At 42.9% G+C, this 11,522-nt stretch overlaps 1 protein-coding gene across 4 annotated transcripts in view; it reads right to left on the reverse strand.

Moving 5' to 3' along the window:
• Nucleotides 1–8,599, reverse strand: part of LOC106579922 (E3 ubiquitin-protein ligase DTX1) — a 57,855-nt gene extending 49,256 nt beyond the window's left edge. The window contains exons 1-3 of one of the 4 annotated variants that reach the window (XM_014160323.2): nucleotides 7,905–8,398; nucleotides 7,504–7,562; nucleotides 6,055–6,728 (exon numbers count right to left, since the gene is read on the reverse strand). In XM_014160323.2, coding sequence (XP_014015798.1) covers nucleotides 6,055–6,313 — 259 coding nt within the window. In that variant the 5' untranslated portion in view covers nucleotides 6,314–6,728; nucleotides 7,504–7,562; nucleotides 7,905–8,398. Of the gene's footprint in view, nucleotides 1–6,054; nucleotides 6,729–7,503; nucleotides 8,404–8,483 lie in introns of those variants that run through there. The other 3 variants (XM_014160325.2, XM_014160324.2, XM_045703071.1) reach the window with 3 other exon arrangements.
• Nucleotides 8,600–11,522: the final 2,923 nt, after the last annotated feature.

The raw sequence follows: 11,522 nt of genomic DNA on the forward strand, positions 1-11,522 counted from the left end.
CTCTCTCATTCTGGTAGTATGGGCTTGGTGCGTGTAGGTCTATGGTCTGGATCCTACCCATAGGCGGGACGGTTTTGCCCAAAGCCACAGGAGACTGTCCAGATCCCAGAGAGCGTGTAGAGAGGACACACACCATCCAACTGACAGAGTACTCCATCACTCACACTCCTGCTAGGACACCATGGACACACAAGCGTAACACAACGCTGCTCAGGGTCAGATTACCAACTGGGCACGCAGAGCACGTGCCCCGGGGCCCCGAGGCACGTGCTCCTCCTTGAGACATATCAAAAACACTACTCAACTATCAAGAAGGAGACACTCGCTTTGGTACTGGCTCTTCATTACATCGAGTTTTATGTAACGGCCTCTACCCCTATGGTGGTCTATACCGATCACAACTCTCTCTTTTCCTGCAAAAGACGAGCTCCACGAACCGCCAACTCCTTCGCTGGAGTCTCACATCGCAAGATTTGCCCCTTGAAAACAGACATGTCCATGGTAAGGACAACTTGGTTACTGATCGTCTTTCAAGGATGTGTTTAGCCCTTGTGTAGCCCTGGCACACATTTTGTTTTGACTGCAATTTTACCATATTGGAGTTTAGTTTATTTTTGGTTTAGCTCATTCCAAGTGGGTGAGCGTTATAGAAAACGTCAGAGTTTTAGGCTGCTATAAATAAAGAAAAATAAGTTTTAAAAAGACATTTTTTTTTTATATACACTAGTTTTAGAACACCTACTCATTCAAGGGTTTTTCTTTATTTTTACTATTTTCTACATTGTAGAATAATAGTGAAGACATCAAAACTATGAAATAACACATATGGAATCATGTAGTAACCAAAAAAGTGTTAAACAAATCAAAATATATTTTATACTTGAGATTCTTCAAAGTAGCCACCCTTTGCCTTGACGACAGCTTTGCACACTCTTGGAATTCTCTCAACTAGCTTCACCTGGAATACTTTTCCAACAGTCTTGAAGGAGTTCCCACATATGCTGAGCACTTGTTGGCTGCTTTTCCTTCACCCTGTGGTCCAACTCAGTCCAAACCATCTCAATTTGGTTCAGGTCGGGGGATTGCGGAGGCCAGGTCATCTGATGCAGCACTCTATCACTCTCGTTCTTGGTAAAATAGCCTTACAGAGCCTGGAGGTGTGTTGGGTCATTGTCCTGTTGAAAAACAAATGAGAGTCCCACTAAGCCCAAATCAGAAGGGATGGCATATCGCTGCAGAATGCTGTGGTAGCCATGCTGGTTAAGTGTGCCTTGAATTCTAAATAAATCACAGACAGGGTCACCGGCAAAGCATCCCCACACCATAACACCTCCTCCTCCATGCTTTACAGTGGGAAATACACATGCAGAGATCATCCATTCACCCACACCGGGTCTCACAAAGACACGGCGGTTGGAACCAAAAATCTCAAATTTGGACTCCAGACCAAAGGACAGATTTCCACCAGTCTAATGTCCATTGCTCGTGTTTCTTGGCCCAAGCAAGTTTCTTCTTATTATTTGTGTCCTTTAGTAGTGATTTCTTTGTAGCAATTCAACCATGAAGACCTAACTCACACAGTCTCTTCTGAACAGTTGATGTTGAGATGTGTCTGTTAGTTGAACTCTGTGAAGCATTTATTTGGGCTGCAATTTCTGAGGCTGGTAACTCTAGTGAACTTATCCTCTGCAGCAGAGGTAACCCTGAGTCTTCCATTCCTGTGGCGGTCCTCATGAGAGCCAGTTTCATCATAGCGCTTGATGGTTTTTGCGACTGCACTTGAAAAAACGTTCAAAGTTCTTGAAATGTTCCGTATTGACTGACCTTCCTGTCTTAAAGTAATGATGGACTGTCATTTCTCTTTTCTTATTTGAGCTGTTCTTGCCATAATATGGACTTGGTCTTTTACCAAATAGGGCTATCTTCTCTATACCAACCCTTCCTTGTCACAACACAACTGATTGGCTCAAACGTATTAAGGAAAGAAATTCCACAAACGTACTTTTAACAAGGCAGACCTGTTAATTGAAATGCATTCCAGGTGTCTACCTCATGAAGCTGGTTGAGAGAATGCCAATAGTGTGCAAAGATGTCATCAAGGCAAAGGGTGGCTATTTAAAGAATCTGAAATCTAAAATATATTTTTATTTGTTTAACACTTTTTTGGTTACTACATGATTCCATATGTGTTATTTATTAGTTTTGATGTCTTCACTATTATTCTACAATGTAGAAAATAGTAAAAATAAAGAAAAACTCTCGAATGAGTAGGTGTTCTAAAACTTTTGACCGGTAGTGTATAAAAAAAGTGGTTGTTTTGTCTTGTATGAAAGACTGCCCGTGTTAATTGGTTTATTTTGGAGAAAGCGGCGCATTTAAGTTGATCATGTTGTGATATGGAAGTCATTTTCTGTTGCTTGTGAGTAAACTTGTCAAACAAAAATATGGAATATATTTGTGGTCTTAAGGGGGAAGGTGTTACAGGCTTTGTTTTTTCCATTTATATTTTGAGGTTGGACGTTGGCACGTGGGGCACAATGATTTATTTAAAAAAAACAATCCTTTATCTGCTCTTCCCTGTTTTATTTTTCACCACTTTTTGATTTGGTGTGAGTTTTTCTTTTGTTTTCCTCTTCTTGGGTAAATTTTGTGGGCACTCATGGTGGGTGTCTCAGTACTTGTTGCTAGTCAACTTTCTCTCAGCCTCAAGGCAAAATGTGTAGAATAGCAGGAAATTTGCTTTAAAACTGCATCATTTTAAGTCGGTGCCCCGGGGCCCCAAATGCGGTAGTCCGACCCTGACCCTGTTGTTTTCAGCCTCTAGCTCCATCCACAGCTGCAGTAGACAGCAGCACCACTGGTATATTAACCATGGTCTTCCACCAGAGGAACAATCTGAGGCCCTGCAGCAGGCTAGTTGATTGTGGTTTTGCGCTTGTCCTTCACACTGCAAACATCCACTGTGAACAAATATATTGAAAGCCATAACAAACAGAGCCGAGGCCACGGTTTCCCATTCCAGCGTTCATTTAAATGGTGGCTGTGCATCAATATCACATAGCCTCTCACCAGGGCCCTATATGAAGACAGCCACAGCTGCAGGAGCCTATCACAGTTTTGAGAAGGTAGAGGAGGGGGGTCTGGGGTGGGTGTCCAGGATGCTGTCCGTCAGCACCTGTTGTGACAGTTTTATCCCAGCTGAGGGGGAAGGTAACACGGAGAACGGCACAATGAGGAGCGATAAACGTCAGGCACAGGCCCAGCACCATGGTAATGGCTGACAAACGGTTGGCTGGCTCCTTTCTCTCTCTCTCAGCCACCCAGTCTCAGACACATGTGCAGCTCTATTCTATCAAAGGACACGACGACAAGGACAGCAGAAATCACCCACAGCACTTTCTTAGGCTTTTAGGCAAGTGTGACAGGCAGCCATGCTAAGATACTGCCTCGTCACATTCACACCAGCTAACATGATTTCACCGTGGCTATCAATTGAAGACCAATGACTTTGAATCCAACTGAACAATTCATTTCACTTCAAAGTAACATTTGTTGTGCCAATCCTCATAAGCTACACAGCATATAGGATAGCAAGAATGTTTTGCTCATGCTGAGTAAGTTGATATTCTATGAAAAAAGAAATGCACCGGCTAGTAAAACTCAATGAGATTTCCTCCCCTTTCTCTCCTGCCCTCTCTCTGACACGGTGTCATGTTCTATGCCGTGTTAATATAGAAGTCTGGCCATTGGGACATAGAAGGTTCATCAATTAATGAATCACTATGATACATTAATTGTTCAGGTGAATGAGCCTGCGAGGCTAATTGAGGTGTCAAAGGATTCTCTATAGCTGAGACTGAACAGCTTTCTGAGACCTCCCCCACATGCATGCATCCTCTCCCACAACACACTGTGGCAGCATTTACATCTAAAACTCAGACAGGAACGCTTTGATAATCTTAGGCAAAAACACTCTCATATCTGAGAAGCAAACGTGTCCAAGAAACAGAAGCAACACAGGCAGAGAAATTAACACCTCAGTGGAATACATTTGTAAGCTCAATGACCAAACAACCTATAGGGAGATCAGAAGCCTAGTATGTTTCTGTTGATTCTTGCTGGGATTGTGACCTTTGGCCCCAAGTTTTATGATCCAAATAATAATAATAATATAGAACAGTCTCAATTCGTTGGGGCATTGACTCTCCAAGGATTTCGAAAGTGTTCGACAGGGATGCTGGCCCATGTTGACACCAATGCTTCCCACAGCTGTGCCAAGTTGGCTGGATGTCCTTTGGGTGGTGGACCATTCTTGATACACATGGGAAACTGGTGTGCATGAAAAACCCAGCGGCGTTGCAGTTCTTGACACAGTTCTACCACACCCTATTCAAAGGCACTTACATTTTTCCTTGCACATTCATCATTTGAATGGCACACATACACAATCCATGTCTCAATTGTCTCAATGCTTAAAAATCCTTCTTTAACCTGTCTCTTCCCCTTCATCTACACTGATTGAAGTGGATTGAACAAGTGACATCAATAAGGGATTCACCTGGTCAGTATATGTCATGGAAAGTGCAGGTATTCATAATGTTTTGTACAATCAGTGTATGTGATAGTATACAAATGAAAGCAAGGTTTAAATGATTATGTTTTGTCAAATATTATATCTGTTTGGGTTTCTTGCGGTCAATTTGCTGTTTACTAATTATTTGTAATTATGTTCTGGCCCCTTGACCATCCACTCAAGAAAAGAAATCGGCCTGCGGCTGAAACTGGTTGATAATCACTGATCTATAGGATATCTCTATCCTGTATTTCTAAGAGTATCTCTATTTACTAGATTGAGTCAATGCTGCTTTTCTCATCATGAATGACTGATAGGTTTGTACCTGAGAGTGGCAGCACTGTGAGTACTGGTAAGAGGCAAGAAGATGAAGCATGAAAATGCAACATCAAAACCAAACGTGAAAACTAATTATCTTTCACATTGTTATTTTCTGACAGAAAATATCCTTTTTCTGTTTGATGGCGCTGGAGAGAGTGAGGATTACAGCAGTCGATCACTTGAAATGCTTGGCTGCCTCATTGACGGTGACCTTTGGCAAGGTCATGACTTTAAAGCATAGAAGATGAGGTAATGATTAAGGTGGTTATTAAACTTCTTTTTCATCTGATGAGCATTAATGGTCCTCGGAGTGCTTCCTCTTCTGTTGTAGCAACAATACCCACCTCAACCTGTGGTTCAGATAGGTCCCAGTACATTTGGATCTCTCGCCTGACTTCCCCAAGGAGTTCAATTCAATTTGTTGTACGCAGTGGCAACTCGGAATTTTTTGGAGCCCCACAATTTTCTTCTTTGATGACAAAATTTTCCAACGAAGGACAACAAGGTGAGTCCGAAAATGTCTTATATGCTGCTGCATAAATTATGTAATATGCCAGGGAGATATGGTCAGCCATATCAGCTATGTTTTTTAAAAAAGGCAGTAAACGAGGCTGAATGAACTGTTTCGCTGCCAGACAAGGCTCCGCTGATAGCCAGGTGTAGCGGTGGTAAGGATTCACTCCATGGTGCTGAAAAGAAAGCTCTGCTGTTGGGACAGCTTTATGTAGGCACTAACAGTTTGTGGGCACCGCTTGGACCCGGTATAGTGCAGTTAATGTATTGTTTAGTGTTGTGTTGTGGCTTTGCTGGCATGCATCTAAAATAAATGTTTTTGAGTTTGCCCCACCATGATGCTAATATCGCCAATGGTTGTACGGCAAATACAGAAATAGATGCACATCCTTCAAGGGTGGTTTCCATAATAACTTGAGCTAGGTTGCAAAGAAAATGTACACCATAATGGACGGGTCTATTGGCTAAGAATGAACATCTGAATAATATGTACAGCATGCTGTGGCATGAACTGCACCTTTTACATTGTTCATCTATTCTACCATTGAAGTTCATAATGGGGAAATACAGTTATATAAGTGTCTGTGACCCCACATGCATCACATGATAATGATGATGAACGACACAGGTGTTTGACTGGTTCTTACCTGTGTCCTGTCTAAACTGGTGCATGGACTGCAGGTCGATGATGTAAGAGGCCAGTTGGGTATCCACCTGTCCAAGGACCACAGTCCCCCGCACGTCCCCCTTCAGTACGTTCTCTATGTGGTGGCACGTTGCCGCGCTGTAGGGCCGCCAGCGCCCATGTTCGTTCAGCCACTCCCACACCACCACCCGGGCCAGGTTCTGAGGAGGGTACCCCAGCCCGTTGACCGACACCAGCACCCCAGAGCCTGGGCGTGCCATTGTTCCACTATGGCAACCGTGGTTTAGCTGCTGCTACTACGGTACAAGAAGACCACTGCTACCCAGCAGGCTACCAGAGATGCCCAAGCATTTGTTCTTCTTTTTTAAAACAACAATTAAAACTTTGATGTCAGTAGTCACTCTGATAGTCCTCGGTCAAATGGTGGTGTTTCCAGAGCACAGGTCCAGTGGAGTCATCTGGTTCACTTAGAAGAAACTCACTGTCATCCTGAAGGTGTTTTTTTTCACTGCAGTTTCTTTAACCAGCCTCTTTTTGAAATGCCAAAAGCAGCTAAGCTCCCTCCTCTTATGGCTTGATGTGTTTGAAGTGGCAGATGATGTTGATGAGCTTTGCAGAAGTATACAACCGGAGCAGTCTCAGAAAACCCAAGCAGATGAACATGGGATATACACTCTAAATCAGACAGGAGACAGGAAAGAATGTGACATAAAAAACGGATAGAAAATGCACATTGGTAGGATTTGTCCTGAGCTGACTTAGAAACGAAATCTCACCATGTCTTAACTAAAAGGACACATGCCAACAAAAACATTATGATTTAAATACGTTCAAAGGATACCATCAATACTTCACAGTGTTATTACTCCATAATAAGCATGCTGCCCCAGGATCCTATACTTTGCATAGTTATTTCTAGGAAGTATGGTGACACAATGTACATGTTACCATATCGACAGCAATGTAAGGATGATTGGAGTCTTTATCTTTTCATTTTGGAATTTATTTACAACATCTTATTTATTCATTATTTACAATCATGTGCACGATATTCCTCAACGGTATTCTACAATATTATCGAGGTCTCTTTTTTCGATACAGGGTTCGCATTCCTATTCAGCTCTTAAGTGTTTATGTGTTGAATATAATTATAGCTTAATCCAACACATACTAGGCTACCGAGATCTTAATTATACATTTAAAAAATATATATATATTAAGTATAGCTACGTCCAAGCACAATTTTGTCTGGACTCGACAAACCATTGTAATAATAATCGAGGTTTTGTTCTAATCCCGTCGAGTTTGCAATGATTGCCTATTTTGGTCGGCAGACAGACCTGTAGGTTGTGATCGAGGCGAATGTTGCCTATTGCAAATTCAAGCAAAAATAAACACAGGCGCAAATCAAATCATAGGTTGTGATTTAGTATAACGCAGGAATACTTACAAAAAGGGTATTCGATTCTTCAGGACAGTAGCGTTATTCAAACCTGTGCTATGTCCTCCCTTAAAATTACAAATAAAATATATTTCAGATGATGAATTGCCTCACAATCAAGCAGTGCCGGGTGTTATTTCGAAATATTTTCATTTTTCCGTTCTATGCATCTCAGTTTATCCGAACTCAGACAGCCTGCTATGGATAAACAATAAAACGCATGCCCCAATTACAATCACCCGAACGTTTGAGGTGCGGAGCCATTATTGCTATAGGACTGGTCTGGTGGTTTTCCCCTTAGATGTATCAAATTAATTCGCTCATAAACTGAACATGCAAAAGTGGTCGAAAATTACGCACAACGGTCCACGAGCACCTGTGATGCTTACCAAGAAAATCTCTACTATTACCTTGGCTGCGCGCGTAATCGCGTTGCGTTGTGGAAAAATGACAGGAAGATGTTGCATCGCTGAAGTGAAAATGAGACGACGGTGAACAGTATGTTCTAAAAACAGCAAAATATTGCTCATGTAAATTAACGAAATCAACTATATTATTTACTCATCAAATAAATAAATCCTTGCATGAAATTGGTCATATTCAACGCTTTGATCTGAACGCTTCCATTGAATTTCCTTAGCCTACATTCGGTAGACCCAAGCCGAGTCTGGGAGAAAAACCTGCGGTGTGTGCATCACAGCACTGGATTGTTGCTCCACAACTTTAAGATAAAATAGTACGCTATAGAGATAAGCCTAACAGAAAGCACCACTTTCGCGGCATAGGATATTTCTACACTTGACTTTATCATAGCGAACTTGATATGTTCGCCATTGGCAGCGGTGGGATTATCTCTGGTTTCCCATGTTTGCACCTCTAACTGCGTGCGCTCTCTCTCCATCTCTCTGTGTCCCGAATAGTGTAACCTGCTACTGTCTCTGCCAAGAGGTCTGGATCTGTAGGCCTATGTCAGGAGGTAGTGTACTTACGCTGTAATCCTATGGTTACATGGTTCAAGCCCTTATCTGGCTGTGTCTCCTCAATCTCTAGGCCTTTGTTCTCTATCCTATGCTTCATTTGGTATTTTAAAATACATGTTTGGTTTTGCCAGTCGGTACTGATAGTATAGTGACATCTTGTGTCTAGATATGGAAATGTAGGCTAGAGGTAAACCTTCCCCGAGTAATTAAATTGGATTGGTCCTAAGTACATTGAATTTATTTCACTCAAGTATTGTAAATTAAGAGTTTACATGTAAAAAACGGCCCATAATTTCTTCCATCCCATAAACTGTCTTTCTCCACATCTTCCAACCTTCTCTGATACAACATGGAGCCCTTTTCTGCCTAAAACAATACATAGAATATGCAGTATATAGACTAGTTGGGCCAGTCCTCTTCTTCATCCCCCCCCCCCCACCTTTATTTAACCAGGTAGGCAAGTTGAGAACAAGTTCTCATTTACAACTGCGACCTGGCCAAGATAAAGCAAAGCAGTTTGACACATACTGTACAACAACACAGAGTTACACATGGAGTAAAACAAACATACAGTCAATAATACAGTAGAAAAATAAGTCTCTACAATGTGAGCAAATGAGGTGAGATAAGGGAGGTAAAGGCAATAAATAGGCCATGGTGGCGAAGTAAATACAACATAGCAAGTAAAACACTGGAATGGTAGATTTGCAGTAGATTAATGTGCAAAGTAGAAATACTGGGGTGCAAAGGATCAAAATAAATAAATAAATACAGTAGGGGAAGAGGTAGTTGTTTGGGCTATTTATAGATGGGCTATGTACAGGTGCAGTGACCTGTGAGCTGCTCTGCCAGCTGGTGCTTAAAGCTAGTGAGGGAGATAAGTGTTTCCAGTTTCAGAGATTTTTGTAGTTCGTTCCAGTCATTGGCAACAGAGAACTGGAAGGAGAGGCGGCCAAAGGAGGAATTGGCTTTGGGGGTGACCAGTGAGATATACCTGCTGGAGCGCGTGCTACGGGTGGGAGCTGCTATGGTGACCAGTGAGATGAGATAAGGGGGGACTTTACCTAGCAGGGTCTTGTAGATGACCTGGAGCCAGTGGGTTTGGCGACGAGTATGAAGCGAGGGCCAGCCAACAAGAGCGTACAGGTCGCAGTGGTGGGTAGTATATGGGGCTTTGGTGACAAAACGGATGGCACTGTGATAGACTGCATCCAATTTATTGAGTAGGGTATTGGAGGCTATTTTGTAAATGACATCGCCGAAGTCGAGGATCGGTAGGATGGTCAGTTTTACGAGGGTATGTTTGGCAGCATGAGTGAAGGATGCTTTGTTGCAAAATAGGAAGCCAATTCTAGATTTAATTTTGGATTGGAGATGCTTAATGTGAGTCTGGAAGGAGAGTTTACAGTCTAACCAGACACCTAGGTATTTGTAGTTGTCCACATATTCTAAGTCAGAACCGTCCAGAGTAGTGATGCTGGACGGGCGGGCAGGTGCAGGCAGCGATCGGTTGAAGAGCATGCATTTAGTTTTACTTGTATTTAAGAGCAGTTGGAGGCCATGGAAGGAGAGTTGTATGGCATTGAAGCTCGTCTGCAGGGTTGTTAACACAGTGTCCAAAGAAGGACCAGAAGTATACAGAATGGTGTCGTCTGCGTAGAGGTGGATCAGAGACTCACCAGCAGCAAGAGCGACATCATTGATGTATACAGAGAAGAGAGTCGGCCCAAGAATTGAACCCTGTGGCACCCCCATACAGCCTGCCAGAGGCCCGGACAACAGGCCCTCCGATTTGACACACTGAACTCTATCAGAGAAGTAGTTGGTGAACCAGGCGAGGCAATCATTTGAGAAACCAAGGCTGTTGAGTCTGCCGATGAGGATGTGGTGATTGACAGAGTCGAAAGCCTTGGCCAGGTCAATCAATACGGCTGCACAGTATTGTTTCTTATCGATGGCGGTTAAGATATCATTTAGGACCTTGAGCGTGGCTGAGGTGCACCCATGACCAGCTCTGAAACCAGATTGCATAGCGGAGAAGGTACGGTGGGATTCGAAATGGTCGGTAATCTGTTTGTTAACTTGGCTTTCGAAGACCTTGGAAAGACAGAGTAGGATAGATATAGGTCTGTAGCAGTTTGGGTCTAGAGAGTCACCCCCTTTGAAGAGGGGGATGAACGCAACTGCTTTCCAATCTTTGGGAATCTCAGATGACACGAAATAGAAGTTGAACAGGCTAGTAATAGGGGTTGCAACAATTTCGGCAGATAATTTTAGAAAGAAAGGGTCCAGATTGTCTAGACCGGCTGATTTGTAGGGGTCCAGATTTTGCAGCTCTTTCAGAATATCAGCTGACTGGATTTGGGAGAAGGAGAAATGGGGAAGGCTTGGGCGAGTAGCTGTGGGGGGTGCAGTACTGTTGACCGGGGTAGGGGTAGCCAGGTGGAAAGCATGGCCAGCTGAAGAAAAATGCTTATTGAAATTCTCAATTATAGTGTATTTATCGGTGGTGACAGAGTTTCCTATCCTCAGTGCAGTGGTCAGCTGGGAGGAGGTTCACTTATTCTCCATGGACTTTACAGTGTCCCAGAAGGTTTTTGAGTTTGTGTTGCAGGAAGCAAATTTCTGCTTGAAAAATCGAGCCTTGGCTTTTCTAACTGCCTGTGTATATTGGTTTCTAACTTCCCTGAAAAGTTGCATATCACAGGGGCTGTTCAATGCTAGTGCAGAACGTCCCCGGATGTTTTTGTGTTGGTTAAGGGCAGTCAGGTCTGGAGAGAACCAAGGGCTATATCTGTTCCTGGTTCTAAATTTCTTGAATGGGGCAGGCTTATTTAAGATGGTGAGGAAGGCATTTAAAAAAAAATAACCAGGCATCCTCCACTGACGGGATGAGGTCAATATCCTTCCAGGATACCCGGGCCAGGTCGATTAGAAAGGCCTGTTCGTTGAAGTGTTTCAGGGAGCGTTTGACAGTGATGAGTGGAGGTCATTTGACCACTGATTCATTACCTAGGGACTGAATTTGTACAGTACAGTATGATCACT

This window comes from Salmo salar, chromosome ssa20 (genome assembly GCF_905237065.1).
Source record: "Salmo salar chromosome ssa20, Ssal_v3.1, whole genome shotgun sequence".
In the NCBI taxonomy this organism is placed as follows: Eukaryota; Metazoa; Chordata; class Actinopteri; order Salmoniformes; family Salmonidae; genus Salmo; species Salmo salar.